Source organism: Capricornis sumatraensis, chromosome 16 (genome assembly GCF_032405125.1).
Source record: "Capricornis sumatraensis isolate serow.1 chromosome 16, serow.2, whole genome shotgun sequence".
Lineage (NCBI taxonomy): Eukaryota > Metazoa > Chordata > Mammalia > Artiodactyla > Bovidae > Capricornis > Capricornis sumatraensis.
Window position 1 is genome coordinate 83,015,483 of NC_091084.1, and position 22,672 is coordinate 83,038,154.

Genomic DNA, 22,672 nt, shown 5'->3' on the forward strand with positions numbered 1-22,672 from the left:
GAACTCAATCTATTTTTTCTCATCTGTAAAATAGGTATCGCAGTACCAACTGTCTTGTTCATTGTTAGGCAGAGTAAGTAAAAATAAAGCAGACGTGAAAATAGAATCACCGCTATCTGATGATGCTGCTGCTGCTGCTGCTGGTGGTCTTTTGGTGCTGGTAAGGCTGAGGTGAGATGGTGGTCAGATAGGTGTGCATTAAAGACGGCAGAAACCCTCACACTTCCATGTGGCCCCTCCCATCCCCTCCAGTGACATCCACGACCATCTTCTCAGGTAGCAATTTGCTGTTCTTTTTGATATCTCTGGCTCCTGATTTGTATATCTACCGCTGACGGACTTATATTTCTGTTTTATGAATTAATTTCCCTCTCTTGAGCCATCCACGGTGTCCACAAATTCACACCTATAAGGTTCTCTTAGCTCCCTGTTTGCCATATGTGCAAAGATTTTTCTGTAGTTTTCTCTACTAACAATTCTCGCCTCTCCAGATAATACATATATGTAAAATATACATAATTTATGAAGAAATGCATACATGCACATTAAATATAATGTTTCTTTTTCAATCCATTGAACAGCTATTCAGAAAGCGCCTACTACGTGCCGTGCGCTCTGCATGCAGTAGCCAGTGAGCCAGTCTCTGTTCTCTGGTTGCTCTTTGTGGGAGATTCAGGCCCACAGGAACATACTGTTATAACGTGGAGCAATAAGGGCTGTGATCGGAAGAGTGTAGGAATCTTTGGAAGCTCATAGAAAGAGTTTCTAAACCAGGTTAAAGAGATGAAAATAGCAATTTTGGGGAGAAGACTTTTCTCCTAAACTGAGATTTTTTTTTCAAAAACATTAGCAATTTTATTTGTGTATTTATTTGGTTGCACTGGGTACTCGTTACAGCACGTGAGATCTTCAGTTGCGGCACAGGAAGTCTTGGCTGACAGGATCTAGTTCCCAGGTCCCCTGCATTGGGAGTGTGGAGTGTTGGCCACTGGGCCTCCAGGGAAGTCCCCTAAACTGAGATCCTAAAGATGATTGCCAGTTAGCATGATGAAGGGAAAAAGGAAGAAGCTGGACATATGCAAAAGCCTCTAAGCAGGAGAGAACTGGGGATACTCAGGGAGCACACCAGAGGCTTTAGTGTGTCTGACTTTGGTGCGTGAGGGGCAGATGGCGAGACCTCAGTTTGGAGAGGGACGTGCATGCCTCGCAGGAGACGAGACAGAACAGCAAGCAAGGTAGTGTGCGTGCCCTTGCACACAGCACCGTCTAAGGGAGGCCCAACCCCCTAAACATCTCTCCAGGCTGCCTCCAACCCGTGTAAGGAATGAGCGTGCCCCTTCCTCAGGGTGTGAGCAGGCAGGGACCTCCATTCTCACTCCCCTCTGCGGCCCCGGGCCCCAGGAAAGCCTTGCCTGAAAGAAACAGACGGTGCTGTTGGACTGGCTTAGATTGCCTTGAGAGTGGTGACTTTAATTTTCAGTGAGGATGACTGAACATAAGTTTGTTAGCTTGAAGCAGGCGATGGTGAAACTGTTTATACCACGTGCGTGCTTAGGTGTTCAGTCATGTCTGCCTGTTTGCGATCAGGTGGACTGAGGCCCGCCAGGCTCCTCTGTCCATGGCATTCTCCAGCCAAGAACACTGGAGAAGGTTGCCACGCCCTCCTCCAGGGGATCTTCCCGACCCAGGGACTGAAGACCCTGCAGGTGGATTCCTTACTGTCCAGGGCCAAGTTCCACCCTCCAACCCTAGAAAGCCAGCTATTAAACACTACCCACACAACAATGAACAGGTCAGGCCATGTACTTGGAATCTAGGACTGTCATTGCAGTTGCAAGGCAGAGTGGCTTGGAAGGAGTAAAGAGAAGAAGGCTGCTCAGGAGTCTGATACAGTGAACCAAACCATTGGTGAATAGACTTCAGGGGAAGGAAAGGTATTTGCAGTAACATTCGTATTGTCATTTTTCATTACTTCTGCTTTTCCTGTATAAAGCTCTGAAATATTTTGCAGCTTTGATTTAAAAATCATAGACCAATTTGTGGGAATTGAAATAGTATTAATATTAATATATTAAATGGTATCATTTATATTTTGCTCTTCAGGTCTTATTTTAATAAGATCTTCTTTTTAATTGGGTCTTTTTTACGTCAGGTCTCTTCTCTTTAATCAGGTCTTCCTTTTAACTATATAATGTTTTCCTTTATCTTGTTCATCTTTACATCTTGCTCTTATTTACATCTACAAGGGAAAGCAATTTCATTTCTTTTTTAAAGATCAGTATAGGGCCTGCCTGGCAGCTCAATGGTAAGGAATCCACCTGCCAGTGTAGGAGACACTGTTTGATCCCTGGTCCGGGACGATCCCACGTGCCACAGAGCAACTAAGCCCATGTTTCACAACTACTGAGGCTGTGCTCTAGAGCCTGTGAGCCACAAACAGCCCACAGACCTCAACTACAGAAGCACAAGTGCAGTGCTCTGCAACAAGAGACGCCACTGCAGTGACCGACCCACGCACCGCAGCTGCAGAGGGGTCCGCGCGCACCGCAGCTGCAGAGGGGTCCGCGCGCACCGCAGCTGCAGAGGAGCCCCTAAGCATCAGAGACCCAGCAGAGCCGAAAATAAATAAAATTATAAAAAAGCTCAGCATCTATCCTCACACTTTTTTCTCTCGTTGAATTGGCGTGGATAACTGCTATAACATTGAAAAGAGGAAGAAATTTGCTCTCTGACCTCCATGCTTGTTTGCTCTAGACCATGTGTGTGTGTGTGTGTGTGTGTGTCAGAGAGAGAGAAAGACTGGGATTCCTTTGGGAGTTTCAGAAAATACCCTGAAGAGATAGCAATTTTCAATTCGCAACATGTAAACGCGTGCACATTTAAGTGACCTGAACATTCAGTTTGAGGAAACAATTGGCCAGATGGGATCTGAAAGCAAATTTCTTTGGAGTTTGGGGAAATAAACCCAGTGTATATCAAAGAGAAGAAACGTTGCTTGTCAAAGAGGAAGCCGGATGATGAGTGGGTGAACAGTGTGGGCAGATGTGCTCCAGGAGGAGGAAACGCCTGCCGTGGGAGGAATGTTGGCACTGTTATCTCCTGCTTCAGGCAGAGGCATGGTCAAAACTCATCTTGATAAGTTTGCCCACACCAAAAAAAAAGGCACTTTGGTATATGTTTCAGTGTCTACTGTTGCGAAAGATCGAGGAGTGTGTTTATACAAAGACCCAAAGTGAGGACATAGAAGATGATAAGCATCTCAGCCCGGGAAGGAGCTGGCGAAAGCAGGGGCGTGAAACTCACAAGATGGATCTCAGTTACTGATTTGCATTTTGCAAGTTTCTGTTGAAAATTCTCACAAAATAGGCCTGTGTCCAAACACCAAAGACCATCCTCAATCTCTTTCCTCTCTAAACCTCAAGTTTAGTTTCTGATTATTCTCTGCAAACATAATGACGTATTATAGACTGCTTCCAGAAAGCACCATAAGGAGACATTTCTTTGAGGTCTTTTCTAGCAAATATGGTGTAGCTTCTCTAAGGGAGACGTGAGAGAATGAAAAATCCCGAGGCTCTATTTAAACTAAAAATAGAGCCACCTTCTGATCCAACAATCCCACTCCTGGGCATATATCTGGAGAAAATCATAATTTGACAAGATACATGCACCCTAATGTTCATTTCAGCACTATTTACAATATCCAGAACGTGGAAGCAGCCTAAACACCCACCAACAGATGACTTGATAAAGGAGCTGTGGCACACATATACGATGGAAAGTTACTCGGCCATAAAAAGAGTGAAAGAAGGCCACTTGCAGCAACATGAAAGAGTCTAGAGAAAGACAGATATCAGAAACACTCCTGTCTGCAAACAGTGCTTCAGCCTTGGACGACCTGTGCAGCCCCGTCCTCTGAAGACAACTGGAGGACTTCTGACATCAGGATGGCTGACCTGGGTCACAAACAGAGGAAACACCAGGAGAGAAGCACAGTCTCTTTTTGCCCTGCAGTTCTCTCCCACCTTCGCAATTCCAACTAAACCCTCTCATTTTGGGGTTTTGTAAGTCCTGCTGATTTCAGAAAGAATTATCCTCCAAGAGTCTCAAGTTTCCCCAATTCACACTCATCCCAGTTCAGTAGCCCATTCAATTTTGTTCTTTATGATGACAAGAAAAGCCCTGTTGATCGTAATCAGCCAGGAAGCTTATCTCTCTGACCAATGTCTTAAAGTGTGAAGATACTTATCCACGTCATGAGTCACCCCTCTTCGCTGACCGTCCGGAGACTCTGAGAGGGAGCCCACCAGGGCTCGTGGTGACATTGCCCTTCATCCCTGGAGAGCTCTGCTAGCGAGACAATGGAGGCAGAAGGCAGGAGCAGGACAGAGCTCGCTCTCCCCACTCCACGGGAGCCCGCCAGGTAGGCGCAAGCTGTTAGCTGTTTCTACTCCCCGTCACTTAACGAACTGGAGACAGTCACAGTGCTGGGGCGATGCCAGGTCGTGAACTTGGGCGTGGGTCCACTGGGCTTATTGAAAATACCGAGTGTAAAGCAGTTATTTGCTATACTTTCCCAGTAGTTCTCTCTGGTCAATGGGAGAAGAAGGTTTTTATTTAGCCTGTAAGTTGGGAACAGCTGAAGTTTTCTAACAAAAGAGGCTCATATTCTAGGCTTGAAGTAGGGGCTTTGTACCCCCCTGCCTCTGTGTCTGACGTGTGACTGTCTGTGACTCTCAAGCTGTGGATCCTGCCCCCCTGTTTAGAGGGAAATGTTCGCAGGGTGAAATCTGGTGGAGGTGTGAATAGTTTAGTCTCCCTCTGGATACTGAAGATCAGCACATAAAGGATGTGTGTTAGTCGCTCAGTCTGTCCGACTCTTTGCAACCCCATGGACTGCAGCCCGCCAGGCTCCTCTGTCCACGGAATTCTCCAGGCAAGAACACTGCAGTGGGTTGCCATGCCCTCCTCCAGGAGATCTTCCCGACCCAAGGATCAAACCCAGGTTTCCTGCATCGCAGGCGGATTCTTTCCTGTCTGAGCCACCAGGGAAGCCCAACACACATTAAAACTTCCTTTTAAAGGTTTGAGGAGAAACTGAAGACAGAGCTTCAGAAATCAGTAACAGACTGAAAGCCATTGTAAAATGCTGAGTATACTCCAATGCCTGGGAAGACATGGTGTTGCCAGTGAGCCTCCTCCAAGGATGAAAATAGGAACGGAGACCAACAGAGCTTTCAAAGTCACTCCTTTATGCCCACGAAGTTGACTGTGTCATTGACAACGTCTTTTCAGATCCATGTCTATGTTAAAAAGACTGAGAGATGTGCAGGTAAACATGTTTGATAGTTTTTACTTTTACTCACCAGCATGGATTAATGAGAAAGAACCTGTTAACAACTCTGGATTAAGAATAAGAAGGGGCTTCCCTGTTTCCCTGCTGGCTCAGATGGTAGAACATCCACTTGCGGTCAGGAGACCTGGGTTTGATCTCTGGGTCGGGAAGGTCACCTGGAGAGGGGAATGACTACCCACTCCATATTCTTGCCTAGAGAATTCCACGGACAGAGGAGCCTGGTGGGCTACATTGCAGTCCTTGGGGTTGCAAAGAATCGGACATGCCTGAGTGAGTAAGTACACAGAAGCACAAGAATAAGAAGGCTTGATCTGGTTTTTGTTCCATCTAACCATGATCAGATAGTGATCCTAGCCGCTAACTTGGACCCTCTGAGCCTCTGAGTTTCCTGTACTTTGATGGTGAAGATTTTAATTACAGAATTATTTTGAAAAATAAGCAAAACTCTCCTTTCTGTCAGTTGCAATCTTTGCATGGAGACTTAGAGGGTTTTCTCACAGCTGCATTTCTGTGTGAACTCCACAGTGCATCTGAAATTGAACTTGCAGAAGTGTCTCTCCAGGAAAGCGTCTTACTGGAAAAGCCTGCCCCAACCGCACCACGCCAAACGTGGCTGACTGTTTTGAAGAGAGAGCTGGAATTCCTGGGGGTGAGTGAGCCTCCTCCAACCTCAACTAGACTAAAGACTGGCTCTAAGAAAGAGTATTTGGTGGCATCAACATAGCTTCCCTACTCAGACTCATGGGGGGAAAAACCTAGTAGAAAATTATTGACACTCACCGCACACTGTTAGGCAGAGTCCCGACAGTGGCTCAGTTGGCAAAGAATCTGCCTGCAGTGCAGGAGGCCCGGACTCAGTCCCTGGATGGGAGGACTCCCTGGAGAGGGAAATGGCAGCCCGCTCCAGTATTCTTACCTGGGAAATCTCACCAGAAGATCCTGGTGGACTGAAGTCCATGGGGTTACCAGGGTCAGACACGACTTAGCAACTGATCCACCACCTCCAGGCACCCTGTTGGGTAGAAAGAAGCATTTCCTCATGAAGACTAGGGCCAGACCAGCAAACAGGGTCTGCCAGCTCTGGCCAGTTGCCAATGGACCAATATCATTCTGTGAATGATTTACAATCTTTGTCTTCTCATGGACAGAAAGAGCCATGATTGCTGCCCACCCTGAGTATGTGAATAAAGGCACAGGAGATGGCTGTGCTTGCATGACGAGGTCGTGCCAAGTGTAAATTCTTAGAGTGGCCAGATGATACTGGAAAATATTGCATTTGGATCCTTTTGAGGACTGCCCAAGACACCAAAGCAATTTCTCACATTTGGCCTCAATTATAAGGAAATTGATGTAATCTTAGAAAAATACCTTCTGATTTCACAAAATCTATGCATTTTTCCACAGGTAACACAAATTCTGATTGGTTTGATATACCTTTATTTTGGAATAATTGTGAGCTCCAAGATCAATGATTCAGAGTTTACTGAATACTTTTTTTCATCATTTAAAGCTGGCTACCCATTCTGGGGAGCCCTATTTGTGAGTATACGCCTACAGTTGTCTGAAATAATACTGCATGTGGCTTTTCTTTTACCCAGATCAGATCTAACAATTGTTTATTCTAACAAGTGTTGAGAATATATGAGTGTATTCTAATGTGTATGTGGTTATATATAGAGATATCGAGGCATATTTACAGTTTACAAAGCACTTTGGGTTACATTAGCTAATACATGTTTATGTATTGCTCAAGGGGCATTTAACTAGTAAGAATCGAGCCTAAACTTTCAGAATCCAACTTGAGAAAAATTTGCGTAACACCATTCACCAGTAGAGCTATCTTTGCAAAGGTAGTGGGGAGAGATTGTTGAAAGGCTGACATTTGATGAGCTTCGACTGAGCCCTAGAAACTCTGTTAGGTACTTTCTCACTGAATCTCTTTCAGTCATTGTACTAGTTGGAAACTAGATGGCTGAATGAGCTCATAAAAATATATAGTTTTTATTGAAATATAACTGATGTATAATAAACAGCACCTATTTAAGGTGGATAATGTGATAAACTTTGACGACACATGAGAACCTTTCCACATCAATATAATGAAGATACTCATCACGGCCCAAAATTCCCTGTTCCCCTTGGCGACCCGTCCCTCACGCCCTGTCCTACCATCCTCAGGCAGCCACTTGCTTTCTGTCACTACAGATTAGTTTGCATTTTCTGGAGGTTTATATAAATGAATGATAACGCCATCTTCTCTCTAACACCTAGCTTCTCGCACTCAGCATGCTTGTTTCTGATTAATCCCTGTTGCTTTCTGCGTCAACATTTTCATTCACGAGGATGTATTTTAACCCTAAAAATACTGCACTGGCTTGGCCCTCTGCTAAATACGCGGGTCTCGGGTCACTTGTTCAAAACTCTCCCTAGACTTGTGCTCTACTTAATCTAAACTTCCTTTCTGTCTTTTCATCCCGATCATTTAGTTTATTAGGTGTCTCTCCACTCACCATACAATCTGAATCTATGAAATGTTTTGAATATGTGCTCCTGGTTGATAATTTCACTAAATCCTTCACCATGTGTATCTTCATAACGGCTGTATGTCGACAAGATAGATGGCAGACTCCGGAGACAGACACAGGTTTCTTGCCCAGAGGAACTGACACTGTAACACACAAGATGCTCATACGAGCAAACGATCAAATAAAATGCAAGTCGTGTTATAGCAGAGTCATGCCCCGGGGCTGCTGGGCTTCACAGCACTTCGTGGGGACCCATGCACTCTCAGAGTCAGCGTTACCTGGCAGCCTGGCACAAACGGAGAATCTCAGACCACGTCTAGGACTTACAGTTTGCATTTTAACAAGATAATTCACGTGGACATTTCATTTTGAGAAGCTTTCTATAGGAAATTAGGAAAATAAAATAAGAAAACTAAAAGATAAAATGGATTGAAGGGCACCTATAGAATGCCCACATCTTCACCTTCTGTGTGGAAGGTGAAGGTGGAAGAAACACAGAGAAGAACCGCAGACATAAGACTAATTTACCCTGGGCTCGCATGGGCTTCTACGCACACTTTCAGAGCTGGCAGGCACATTAGGGTAAACTATTCCTAATGTCTTAATGTCCTCTGAGCTTTTTTCCCCTCCTTCCTTTGGAACAGTTTGCTATTTCTGGAATTTTGTCAATCATGTCTGAAAAGAAGCCTTCAGCATATCTGGTGAGTTGCATTCTGTCTTTATCCTTGAGGAGGTAAGAAAAATTTAATTTTAAGGGTCTTGAAGGAGACGTGCTGTTGTCTCTTCCGAGTGAATGTGGATATGCGATTTTCTTCCAATCTACTTTTGTCTTGGATATAGTCACTAACCATGTAATCATTAAAATACCAATTGTATCGCTTACAAACAATGAATGTCTTAATTTGACACTTGTTGAAAAAATACCCTCACACCAGCTATGTCCTCACACTGTCGTCCTGTGATCCAACAAACGATTCGTTTCCAGTTGAGGAGTCATCTGATGAGAGACTATGAGTATCGCTTGTCTAGTCAAAGCTTTGGTTTTCCCAGTAGTCACGTCAGATGTTAGAGTTGGATCGTAAAGAAGGCTGAGCTCTGAAGAACTGATGCTTTTGAACTGTGGCGTTGGGGAAGACTCTTTAGAGTCCACTGGACAGCTCAGAGATCAAACCAGTCCATCCTAAAGGAAAGTGAAAGTGAAGTCGCTCAGTCGTGTCCGATTCTTTGTGACCCGTCGACTGTAGCCCACCAAGCTCCTCTGTCCATGGGATTCTCCAGGCAAGAATACCGGAGTGGGTTGCCATTTCCTTCTCCACTTCCTAAAGGAAATCAACCCTGAATAATTCATTGGAAGGACTGATGCTGAAGCGGAAGCTCTGGCCACCTGATGTGAAGAGCCCACTCATTAGACAAAACCCTAGTGCTGGGAAAGATTGAAGGCAGGAGGAGAAGGGGACGGCAGAGGACAAGATGGTTAGACTCAGTGGACATGACTCTGAGCACACTCTGGGAGACAGTGAAGGACAGGGGGGCCTGGGGGCTACAGTCCATGGGGTGGCACAGAGTTGGACGCGACTCAGCAACTGAGCAGCAGCGACAATATGCGTGTTCCTGTTGGTCTCCCTGCGTGCAGGCTTAGAGAGGAAGTTGTGGCCCTTATTATACAAGCACATTTTCTACACGTCCCTTTGTGATCTGTAGTTTGAATAAACGGGCTTCCCTGGTGGCTCAGATGGTGAAGCGTCTGCCTACAATGCGGGAGACCCGGGCTCAGTCCCTGGGTCAGGAAGATCTTCTGGAGAAGGAAACGGCACCCCACTCCAGTGCTCCTGCCTGGAGAATCCCATGGATGGAGGAGCCTGGTGGGCTGCAGTCCATGGGGTCGCAAAGAGTTGGACACGACTGAGTGACTTCACTGTTTTCTCTTGGCGTAAGTGAGGAGTTTATTGGATGTATCCAGCCCTGAAATGCAGGTAGGTCGATTGAACACTGCGGCAGGTGCAGGACCCAGTCTAAATGTTCCTCTTTGCCGTCAGATCCGAGGATGCCTGGGAGCAAATGCGGTTAGCAGCGTAGCCGCGGGGACAGGCGTCGGCATCCTCATCAGTAACCTCAAGCAGAGCTCCGCTTACATCTACCGCTGCAAGGAGGTCTATGAGAATGACTACTGCTCCCTGGCCTGCTTCTCCACGGTGCGTATCGCTCACGGGAAGGCTGAGATCCTGGTCCTGATCTAAGTGGGATGCCTTCTTTCCCTCTCTATGAACACCACCCTTTTCTGCCACCGCATCACGTGATGCAGTGTGCTGGAGGCTCGTGCCCAGGGTCGTGCCAGCCTCTTTCCCCCACCTCGACCTGAATCCCGCAAGGGCGGTGCCAGGGGCTTTGAGTAACCACCTCCTGGTGTTCGCACGTGTCATTCTATAGGAACTGGCCATGTGCTGAGTGGGCGTGGGTGATGAAAACAGGGGCTGCTGTAAGGGAATGCGCTTTCCTACCCTGTGACTCCACTTGTCCTTTCGGTTGTTGTTGGCTGTTGCTCAACAGGAGGTTGTGGCGATAATCCTGCTTCTCACCATCCTGGGCTTTGGCAGCGCTGTGTCACTCATCGTTTATGGAATTGCTGAAATAATTGAAGGAAATCAGGTAAGCGGAGGCCTGATAGTAAATCCTAAATGATAAAGAACTTGGGCGTTGTTGCTTCAAAGTATGGCCTGGGTTTCCTGAAACATTGCTTCCAGTTTCAATATTCCATTTCTCCAAGTTTCAGTATTTTGGTTTCCGAATCTCATACTTTGAATGAATTAATTTATTTTAACCTCACTCATTATTAGAGAAATGCAAATCAAAACCACAATGAGGTATCATCTCCCACCAGTCAGAATGGCCATCATTAAAAGTCAGCAAACAATAAATGCTGGAGAGGGTGTGAAGAAATGGGAACCAAATCTCATGTTTTGAATCAACTTTTCCATTCACAAACGTCATAGTATTCATGTAACTCCTTTGGCTGAAGTTTAGGAAAGTAAGATCTTCATCATTTTAGGAAATGTAGCTGCTTCAAAGTATTAAGCATATGTTGAGCATAAGAGACAAATATTCAGGTAGAATGTTGGAATCATTTAAATATCTGGGCTTTTAAAAATTTGTTCCTGCCCTCTTGTTCTTGGATCTCATCTCCCCACGTGCTCTGAAGCCTGTCTTTTGTTTCCTCTCTGAGTCATGACTACCAACTGCGCTTCCACGTGTCTTCCCCATTTTTATACCTGTGATGAATGAGAGTTAGAAAGACCTGATGCAGATACATTTACTCAGATCTTCCAGGTAAAACACACTCCCTCCATCTTTCCACTTGCCTGAAGCGTTCAAGTCTGCCTGCCTTTTCTGATCACTTTCCTTCAGAGATAAGAGAAGAGATATGCCTGCAGCACACCAGGGTTCCCTGTCCTTCACCATCTCCTGGCGCTCACTCAGACTTGTGTCCATTGAGTCGGTGATGCCATCCAGCCATCTCATCCTTTGTCATCACCTTCTCCTCCTGCCTTCAGTCTTTCTCAGCATCTCGGTCTTTCCAACGAGTCAGCTCTTCACATCAGGTGGCTAAAATATCACAGTATAATGGCAGGCTGTGAGATACAAAAAAAGATGAGATATGCCTCTTACACAAGTATTCTAATAGCAAATTCTTGGTGATTGATAATGTTTTTTTCCCCTCAACTCATCAGATTCCGGAAGATCGTCTTTATGAAGAAGTAAATATATATTCACCGATTTACAGTGAGTTGGAAGAAAGAGAGGAGACAGCTTCTCCTGCTGATTCGTAAGAATCATGTGTCCAGAACATTCTGATTCACAACAAAAGCTTAGAAAGCCATGATCTCTGTGTAACAACAGAGATTTGTGTAACAACATTACTGAAATTACTGTGGAATCCATTCATTCGAATGTTGTGTAACAACATTTCAATTCTTTCTACGACTTGACAAGTTTATATTATGGTTTATTCTCCAGATGGCACTATACTACTTCTGTTGTCTCTGTTCACCTGAATCCACCCCCTCCCATCTGTAGATAAGATAGACTCCTGTATTCCTTGTTTTCTGTTACTGTGTCACACCCGTCCCTTCTGGGATGTCCACCTGTAATAAGTAAGCATAGCTGCAAATAGGGAAAACAAGAGGAAGGCTGGCTGAGAGCTGAGTTAAGCTTAACAGTTTGATGATATTTGCTCTTAGCCTTTCTTAGAGCCGCAGATGTGTGTGATCTGTGACCCCTTTGCCACTGCAAGCACGTTGAGGGCAAAGTCCATTCAGCAGACTCACACTGAGAACCAGCTAAGTGAGACTGAGCACACTTGTCTCCTTCCCATTGTGCATTCCAGTGTTTCACCCATGCTGGGTGCTCAGCGTGGGCGTATGGGGTATGGGGGTGAAGATTCAGGGAAGGTTTATCACCAGGTCGAGTCAGAAGTCACATAGGGAAGGAGAAAGTTTGGAGATGATGACCAAATTGACACAAATTAAGAATAGAGTCAGAAAGACTTTGTTAGACGGACATATGAATATTCTTTGGGCATGTATTCACCATTTTGGTGGAAACATATCAAATTAGCAATAGATGTTTCCTCATTGTGTTTGTTCTTATATGAACAAAACAACATAGTGTGTTAGAAGGATTGCTGATCTTATAAAGTGCACTGGAATACCAGGCCTATTGCTTATTTATCGAGTGAGCTGTGGCAAATCCTTTAACGTTTTACTTAATCAGGGTTTTTTCATCTGTGACATTAAGATATTAGGAATAATTTACCTTAATTTACCTGCCAGCTCTAAAAGTGTGTGTAGAAACACATGCGAACACAGGATAAATGGGTCTATGTGCTGCCAAAGCAAGCGCCACAGTGTGAATTAAAAGTGCTCTAAAAAAGAAATTACTGTGGAATCCATTCATTCGTGTTAATCATGGATATTCATTCATGCTCACACACGGAAACCTCCGAGTCTTAGTAGTCTCTAATGATACAAAATCTAAGTCCATTTTCCCGTGAAATCCCGCTTCCTGGTCCCAATGCAACTCTCTCTTTAACAAGCATCCTGCTTGACCGCCTCACGCCAGCGTCCGGGGCTGAAACGTTCTTTCCTCCTCTCCGTTTTTGGTTGAGTCTCTCCTTTCCGTGAAGTCTATCTTAAATCCCATCTGATTCTTTAAGTTTTTCTAGTTGATTGCTTCTCTCTCTAGATGATGTTTTTCGAATCACACACACACACACACACACACACACACACACACACACCCCTTACACTCTATATGATTTTCTATAGGCAAATATTTTATGTCCCCTCAATGATAATATATTTTTTCAGAGACACAAAATCTCATAAAAATCTATATTTTGCCTGAATCAGCAGCACATTCACTGATACAATATTGCTCAGAATTGTTTGCAGACTGATGAGTAAACAGTAGGGAGTTTTATTAAGTTACTCACTGTATCTGGTGAGCTGTAAACCATGAAGGAAAAATCACTTAATGAAGAATCTGAAATGAAAGAAGAATCAATTAAGACCTGAGCTAAAATGAAGTCAGTGGAAATGAAGAGAAATGATAGTTTCTAAAAAATGAAGAAAGAGTTATTGGTCTTCCCACTAATGAGCTGAATTAAAGAATGAAACCAATTTTTTTTGTAATTTTTTTTAGAATTTTTATTTTTACTTTATTTTACTTAACAATACTGAAAAAAAATTACAACAACAAAAAAAAAGAATGAAATCAGAGAGGCAACCGGTTGCTTACCATGCTCTGCATTCGAATCTAAGATCAAAGAGCATCGGGTAATGTTAAAAGTCATAGGAAGTGAGACATACAAACTGACACATGAGGCACAGACAGACCCAGATTAAGTTCAGTTTTAGACTGTCGTTTTAGGAGATTGAAGGGAAATGCAGTTTCAGATTGCCTGGTAGTACTCAGGGCAGAGTGCTGGTAAGGATGGATTTTGGTGACAGAGGTTTAGTATTATTGTAAGAGAGATCAGTATTAAATGAAGAAAATTAACACTCTAAGAGAATTATATTGAGATAAAAGCAAAGCCAAGTTAGCCTTTACATGCCTGTAACCAGTGGGGACATACACATCACCAGGTGGTGGGGTGGGGGAGGGGGAAGGAGAGAAAATACCTAGGGCAGAAAATGAGAGAATTAGGCAGGAAAATGCACTGTGAAGCTGCAGCCAACAGGTAGCCCAAAGTAGACAGAGGTTAGACAAAGAAGAAGTAACTCAGAGATAGTATCTGCTGACTCGAGGAAGAGACAAATCACGTAAATAGGGATAAATCCACGTAAGATGTAGAGATGGGACAGAGAAAACAGCAATAGTGAATGAACAAAGAAGGTGCAGAGAAACTCAGAACAGAGCTATGGTGAGGCACGAGATAGCAAGACCCTTGCAGAAACAGGTAGAGAGACGACGGGGCACGCGTGGTGCTAGGAGAGACGGGACTGTGAGCAGGAGATGGCAAAGGAGAACAAAGCTGTCCAGGTGAGCGTGCTTTGACATTTTTAAAGAGAAGCCAAAAACAGTTCACACTTTTAGCCTAAATCTCGATAGAAGAGTCCTGGGGAGAAACTGAAGGAATCAGCTGGGGTATTATTCACAAATTAACTAGTGAAATAACTAAGTACATTTAATTTATTTGGATTGCCAAAATTAAAAACTGGTAAGTAGGTGTTAATTTCCGCAGGCTATGAAGGAGACCGCGTAATCATGCAACCAATGATGACGCCAGCTTTCATGCTTCTCTGACCTTAGGAGCCTAGATTTCCTATTTTCATTCTTGCTGAAATTAAGATTTGTTTCCCCAAACTTGACAGCAGCTTAAAAATATACTCTTTTACTGCGTAGCTTGCCAACCTGATTCACTGTTCTTAATCATTCATAGATATAATCACACACTTTCAAGGAAAATATGTTCACATCCAAACCTGGCCCACCAGGACCTCCAGCAGTGACTTGGCCTACCTCTTGATTGTGTAAGATTTTACCCTGCTCTTTCCTCCTCTCAGTTAATATTCAACCACATATTGACTGTGCAGCTCTATATACACCACACTTTTTTTTTGTCTTAAGCTCATTCTGATAGTTGCTCTTTACCTTCCTGCCCTTTATCATGCGCCTACTCTGGGCATACTCTGAGAATGCAACGGGAATGCTCTTCACATATTTAGTGTCTCAATTCATCTTTTTTAGAACATCCACTTAAAGGTTATTCTCTCTATTGAGATTGCCTAATGTACATGTATCCATCCAGCCTGCTTCATAATCACTTTACCCCAAGATGCAATGTATAATCATGTATTATCAGTGTATTTTTGATCTCCTTGATATATCCTTAATCACTAGTATTTGTTCAATAAATCAGAATCATTTAACTTGATTTCTTATCTGTGTGTGTGTATGTGTGTGTATCTGTGTGTGTGTGTGTGTGTGTGTGTGTACAGTGGGGAGGAGATTGATCAGGGATAATTGGGAATCAAAATATCAATTCAGTGATGCTAAGGACCAAGAACAGTTTCCGGAGTCCGCATTTTAAATAATGCTTGATCAAATGGGACAATCTGTAAACAACCCCACAAACAGAAAATGGACTAGAGCCACAATCACTGGCCTTCTTGCCAATAAATGGTGGGATAAAGTTAAAAGGAACCTGAACTGTCAGTTGCATTTTACAAGTTAGTCCTGACTCCTATTTGTTTTGCTACGGGTCAGTCTTTTCCCTTTGAGGACTTCAGTTTTTCTACCTGACAATGAGCACTTTGGACCAAAAAGCCCCAGCTGAACTTCCTGCTTCACATTCCCTGCTTTTAGACAGTTCGGATGGCTGGTGATCATAATTACTAAGCTTGTGACTGGGACAGCAGCTGCAATCAGAGCTGTTTAATGCTATTTGATGTATGGTCCAGCAAGACATCTGGGACAGCAACATTCATTCTAAACTCCTGGGACAAAAGCTAATCAAACCTCTCTCTTTAAAAACTGTCTTAGAAAAAATTCTCCCCAGGACTTCCCTGGTGGTCCAGAGGTTAAAATACCCCGCTCCCAATGCAGGGATCGGGTTCAGTCCCTGCTAAGAGAGCTAGACCCCACAGGCTACAACGGAAGATCCTGCATGCGTGCTGAGACCTAGCACAGCCAAATAATAAATGAATATTAAACTTTTTTCACAAATAATTCTCATTCTATGATGTACAGCTCTACTTATGAAGCACTAATAAAACAGAGTACCGTTTTCATGCTTTCAGCTTGGTTTAGACCATTGAGGTGAATTTATATGTACAAGAGTGTGACAGGCTGTTGGTAGTCACCACCTGTGCAACATGAGTGTGTCCCTCCACTGGAAAAACCTCTGCCCCCTCCACAAACCGTCAACAGGGCTCAGCTTACGTCTTGCAAACAACTTCTGTCTGGGAATCCCTGCATAGTGTTATGCTGAACAGCACGGAGGAGCAGAGACTGTTTAGAATCTGAATGCTGCAGAAAATGTGCTGTCTTAATGGAGAATCCCAGGGACAGGAGCCTGAGGGGCTGCTGTCTATGGGGTCGCACAGAATCAGACACGACTGAAGCGGCTTAGCAGCAGCAGCAGCAGGCTGTGCTAAGTCACCTCTCTTTGTGACCCTTATGGACTGTAGCGCACCAACCTCCTCTAGCCATGGGATTCTCCAGGCAAGAATGCTGGAGTGCGTTGCCATGCCCTCCTCCAGGGGATCTTCCCAACCCAGGGACTGAACCCGCATCTTTTCCATCTCTTGCATTGGCAGGCAGGTTCTTTGCCATTAGTGCCAACTGGGAAGTGCTGCATGAAATACACCCAGAAGCAAATGGTAGAAGCTCAGCTCAGCTCAGTTCAGTCGCTCAGTCGTGTCCGACTCTTTGCGACCCCATGAATTGCAGCACGCCAGGCCTCCCTGTCCATCACCATCTCCCGGAGTTCACTCAGACTCACGTCCATCGAGTCAGTGATGCCATCCAGCCATCTCATCCTCGGTCGTCCCCTTCTCCTCCCGTCCCCAATCCCTCCCAGCATCAGAGTCTTTTCCAATGAGTCAACTCTTCGCATGTGGTGGCCAAAGTACTGGAGCTTCAGCTTTAACATCATTCCTTCCAAAGGGCTGATCTCCTTTAGAATGGACTGGTTGGATGTCCTTGCAGTCCAAGGGACCCTCAAGAGTCTTCTCCAACACCACAGTTCAAAAGCATCAATTCTTCAGTGCTCAGCTTTCTTCACAGTCCAACTCTCACATCCATACATGACCACTAGAAAAACCATAGCCTTGACTAGACGGACCTTTGTTGGCTAAGTAATGTCACTGCTTTTCAATATGCTATCTAAGTTGGTCATAACTTTCCTTCCAAGGAGTAAGCGTCTTTTAATTTCATGGCTGCAATCACCATCTGCAATAATTTTGGAGCCCCCAAAGATTAAGTCTGACACTGTTTCCACTGTTTCCCCATCTATTTCCCATGAAGTGATGGGACCAGATGCCATGATTTTCATTTTCTGAATGTTGAGCTTTAAGCCAACTTTTTCACTCTCCTCTTTCACTTTCATCAAGAGGCTTTTTAGTTCCTCTTCACTTTCTGCCATAAGGGTGGTGTCATTTGCATATCTGAGGTGATTTATATTTCTCCTGGCAATCTTGATTCCAGCTTGTGTTTCTTCCAGACCAGCATTTCTCATGATGTACTCTGCATAGAAGTTAAATAAGCAGGGTGACAATATACAGCCTTGACGCACTCCTTTTCCTATTTGGAACCAGTCTGTTGTTCCATGTCCAGTTCTAACTGTTGCTTCCTGACCTGCATACAGGTTTCTCAAGAGGCAGGTCAGGTGGTCTGGTATTCCCATCTCTTTCAGAATTTTCCACAGTTTGTTGTGATCCACACAGTCAAAGGCTTTGGCATAGTCAATAAACCAGAAATCGCTGTTTTTCTGGAACTCTCTTGCTTTTTCAATGATCCAGCGGATATTGGCAATTTGATCTCTGGTTCCTCTGCCTTTTTTAAAACCAGCGTGAACATCTGGAAGTTCACGGTTCCCGTATTGCTGAAGCCTGGCTTGGAGAATTTTGAGCATTACTTTATTAGCATGTGAGATGAGTACAATTGTGCGGTAGTTTGAGCATTCTTTGGCATCACCTTTCTTTGGGATTGGAACGAAAACTGACCTTTTCCAGTCCTGTGGCCACTGCTGAGTTTTCCAAATTTGCTGGCATATTGAGTGCAGCACTTTCACAGCATCATCTTTAAGGATTTGAAATAGCTCAACTGGAATTCCATCACCTCCACTAGCTTTGTTTGTAGTGATGCTTCCTAAGGCCCACTTGACTTCACATTCCAGGATGTCTGGCTCTAGGTGAGTGATCACACCATCGTGATTATCTTGGTTGTGAAGCTCTTTTTTGTACAGTTCTTCTGTGTATTCTTGCCACCTCTTCTTAATATCTTCTGCTTCTGTTAGGTCCAGACCATTTCTGTCCTTTATCGAGCCCATCTTTGCATGAAATGTTTCCTTGGTATCTCTAGTTTTCTTGAAGAGATCTCTAGTCTTTCCCATTCTGTTCTTTTCCTCTATTTCTTTGCACTGATCACTATCGCTGAGGAAGGCTTTCTTATCTCTTCTTGCTATTCTTTGGAACTCTGCATTCAGATACTTACATCTTTCCTTTTCTCCTTTGCTTTTCACTTCTCTTATTTTCACCGCTGTTTGTAAGGCCTCCTCAGACAGCCATTTTTCTTTTTTGCATTTTTCTTAGGGATAGTCTTGATTCCTATCTCCTGTACAATGTCACAAACCTCCATAGTTCATCAGGCACTCTATCAGGTCTAGTCCCTTAAATCTATTTCTCACTTCCACTGTATAGTCATAAGGGATTTCATTTACGTCATACCTGAATGGTCCAGCGGTTTTCCCTACTTTCTTCAATTTGAGTCTGAATTTGGTAATAAGGAGTTCATGATCTGAGCCACAGTCAGCTCCCGGTCTTGTTTTTGCCGATTGTATAGAGCTTCTCCATCTTTGGCTGCAAAGGATATAATCAATCTGATTTTGGTGTTGACCGTCTGGTGATGTCCATGTGTAGCGTCTTCTCTTGTGTCGTTGGAAAAGGATGTTTGTTATGACCAGTGTGTTCCCTTGGCAGAACTCTATTAGCCTTTGCCCTGCTTCATTCTGTACGCCAGGGCCAAATTTGCCTGTTACTCCAGGTGTTTCTTGACTTCCTACTTTTGCATTCCAGTCCCCTATAATGAAAAGGACATCTTTTTTGGGTGTTAGTTCTAGAAGGTCTCCTAGGTCTTCATAGAACCGTTCAGCTTCTTCAGCGTTACTGGTCGGGGCATAGACTTGGATAACTGTGATATTGAATGGAAATGAACAGAGACCATTCTGTCGTTTTTGAGATTGCATTCAAGTATGGCATTTTGGACTCTTGCTGACCATGATGGCTACTCCATTTCTTCTAAGGGATTCCTGCCCGCAGTAGTAGATATAATGGTCATCTGAATTAAATTCACACATTCCAGTCCATTTTAGTTCGCTGATTCCTAGAATGTCGACGTTCACTCTTGCCATCTCTTGTTTGACCACTTCCAATTTGCCTTGATTCATGGACCTGACATTCCAGGTTCCTATGCAATGTTGCTCTTTACAGCATCGGACCTTGCTTCTATCACCAGTCACATCCACAGCTGGGTATTGTTTTTGCTTTGGCTCCATCCCTTCATTCTTTCTGGAGTTATTTCTCCACTGATCTCCAGTAGCATATTGGGCACCTAATGACCTGGGGAGTTCCTCTTTCAGTATCCTATCATTTTGCCTTTTCATGCTGTTCATGGGGTTCTCAGGGCAAGAATACTGACGTGGTTTGCCATTCCCTTCTCCAGTGACCACATTCTGTCAGACCTCTCCACCATGACCCGTCTGTCTTAGGTTGCCCCACCCGGCATGGCTTAGTTTCATTGAGTTAGACGAGGCTGTGGCCTGTGCGATCGGATTGGCTAGTTGGCTGTGATTGTGGTGTTAGTCTGTCCGCCCTCTGATGCCTCTCGCAACACCTACCGTCTCACTTGGGTTTCTCTTACCTTGGATGTGGGGTATCTCTTCATGTCCAGCAGCTTTGCTGCTCTAGCAAAGTGCAGCTGCTGCTCGTTACCTTGGACATGGGGCAGCTCCTCTCGGCTGCCGCCCCTGACCTTGGATGTGGGGTAGCTCCTCTCCAAGCTCATGTAACAGAATTGATTTCCTCTCCACAATACAATCAGGAAAACTTACTTCTACTTTGAGACAGCAGGAGAGCTAACGTCTCTGAAGTTTTAAGGCTCTTCTAAAGAGTTCATGTGATTGGGTCAAGCTCATCCAGGAACATGCCACTTTTGATCAACTCAAAAGCAACTGGTGAGTAACCTACTCACAGGAGGGATAGCCCATCCTATACACAGGTCCCACCTGGAACTCAAGAGGAGGGCATCATACAGGGGCATGGATCACTCGGGTTATCTTAGAATTCTGCTGACCACGATAGATAAAGAAAGGCTGTTTTTCTCCATCCTTGTTACCTCGAAGGGCATCCCCTCTTGGTCCAGATTGGAGAATAGTTCACAGTGCAGAGGTCCTGGAGACTGCCAGATGTTACTCCGTCATCTGATGAGAGGACCCTTCCCTGGGCCTCTGAAGAAAGTCAGGGTTTCAGACTTCTCTGTCAGTGCGGGCACACTGCTCTTACCTTGAGACCTGCTCAGCTCCTCCTGACTGCTGAGCAGAAAGAATGTGAGATCGTGAGGGTTCGGGAATGGTAGGAGGGAGCACGCAGGCACTAGGAGGGGCAGGGAAAGTATTGCTCCCAAGAATTAGGGGCTCCACCGGGAGAAGATGGGCATTAAAGCCCTAAGACATGTTCCTTAATTTCCTTACCCAAAAGCCCAGGTGTAGACCTGGGCTGCCCGAAGTCAAACGGCAAATCAGTGATCGTCTGGTGAGAGCATTTTCTGTTCCTTTCCTACAGCATTCTGCTCATCTTTACTTCCTTTTGGGGCTTCCATGCTGCACCTCAACGTTCAACCCCACAGCGTTTCCTCATAGAAGAGAGATTGACTAATCATGTCAACGTTGTGAGTGAACTTTTGCATTTTAAGACCCTAGAAGGCAGTGTTTCTAATGATTTTGTGATTTTGTTACGTGAAGCATTTCATTTTCATGAAGTGAAGCGTCTGCACACGGGAACAGACTCTTTGTTGCACTCTTATCATGATATCTGAGCCTGGGCTTCCTTCTGCTCCTAGAGTCATTTCACACTGGGAAGTGTTGCCCCCACTAACCTGCTGGGGGCAGAGCTGGGGAGTGTGCACCCCGAGGAGCAGTGGCTTTGGGCGTGTAATGCCTGGTCCTTGTCCCATTCTGGTCCCCCCTCCCTCCCCCTCAAACACTCCAGTTCACACTGAGTTTGTGGCAGAAGGACCAGCATTTGCCTTAAGCTTCCGGTGATTCCTGCCATCCTGGGTCAGTCGGCTTTCGCAGTGCTGTGGCCATGGCAAGCGGGTCAGGGATTTGGGTGTGTTGCTGCCATAGCATGAGCACCATCCTGGCTTGGAAGAGGCGCTCTGCGTTTTCCAGCGATGCTCTGCTTTACCCAGCATGTTGGGCATCTCATCCATGTGTAACATGGGTCCACCTGGAAGCCCACAGCAGCAGCGGCCGCATCTCATGCCAAAGCCATCACCGGAGGTTCTTCTTCACTCTAGCCTGATTAAGCAATACTTGAGAGACTCAACTTGTTATACACCGAGCCCGTATCTCTGGACCGACCGAGAGAGCAAGTCCACCACAGTAATGCAAAGGCAAGAAGGGAGTTTATTTCGAGCGCGCTAGGGCCCAAGTCTCATCCAGCACAGTGGAATCCGACAAGAGCCCCGAACAAAGGAGTATGGCGGCTTATATACAGGCAGCTCTTTGTCTCAGTTACAGGAGTAGCTGGCGTTACATGATTGGCTAGGCAGGATGAGCGCATGTCCTGTCTCTTTCTGGTTGGTGTGTATGGGGAGTCTTCCTAATTTGGTCAAGGAATGTCCTGTTAAGGAAACATGACTCAGGTCCTGGGCTTAGTGTACCTGCTGGGCCTGTCATAGCCGGGAGTTGGCCCCTAACAGCCTAAATAGACCTCAAGACTGAATTCAGAGAAGAAAGCATTGGCTCTACTAATGATGAGACTGTGTAGATAGGAAAGAGAAGCCCTGAGGTTATTTGGTTGACTCACCTATGGCGTTTCTGTTGTTTCCACAGGGTGTGTTCATTCTGCCATCAAATCCTCACACAGTGGAGACAGGATCTCCTGCACCGTTGACAAGAGGTTGGATGCCACCAACAGAGCAACAGGAAAGTGTTCCAGAAAACCTATCCCCGCGGTAATGGGAGAACCACACTTGGAGCGTACCAGGATCTTGTAATCTTATATATATAAGAATCATGTTCTTATTTTTTCCAAGAACTCAAAACTGATCTAACTAGCTCTTTATAAACAATAGGAGACAGTAAATAAAATGACCATGTGTTTAATGAGTCAATGTCACTGCCTCTTTTCTCAGATATATATGTATATTTCTCTTACATTTTTATCCATTCATCTGGGTGGATACTTAGCTTGTTTCCATACATTAGCTTTGTGAATTATGCTTTAATAAACATGGAAATGAAGATGTCTCTTTGAGATATTGTGTTCCTTTTTCTTTGAATATATAGATCATT

General features: G+C 44.7%; 1 protein-coding gene across 1 annotated transcript; it reads left to right on the forward strand.

Annotated features, from left to right (window-relative positions):
* The first annotated feature begins 4,358 nt into the window (after positions 1 to 4,358).
* Positions 4,359 to 11,702, forward strand: MS4A2 (membrane spanning 4-domains A2). The gene is made up of 7 exons (XM_068989396.1): positions 4,359 to 4,420; positions 5,879 to 6,002; positions 6,758 to 6,892; positions 8,523 to 8,579; positions 9,915 to 10,070; positions 10,426 to 10,524; positions 11,604 to 11,702. Exons 1-7 carry the CDS (start codon positions 4,359 to 4,361, stop codon positions 11,700 to 11,702), a joined length of 732 nt encoding a protein of 243 aa, XP_068845497.1.
* The last annotated feature ends 10,970 nt before the right edge of the window (positions 11,703 to 22,672 follow it).

Excerpts from the sequence above, each read along its gene's own strand:
- MS4A2 (XM_068989396.1), top strand. The coding sequence starts at position 4,359 with ATGGAGGCAGAAGGCAGGAGCAGGACAGAGCTCGCTCTCCCCACTCCA. Across the intron at positions 8,580-9,914 it reads AGAAGCCTTCAGCATATCTG|ATCCGAGGATGCCTGGGAGC; the intron begins GTGAGTTGCATT and ends CTTTGCCGTCAG. Across the intron at positions 10,525-11,603 it reads AAATAATTGAAGGAAATCAG|ATTCCGGAAGATCGTCTTTA; the intron begins GTAAGCGGAGGC and ends TCAACTCATCAG.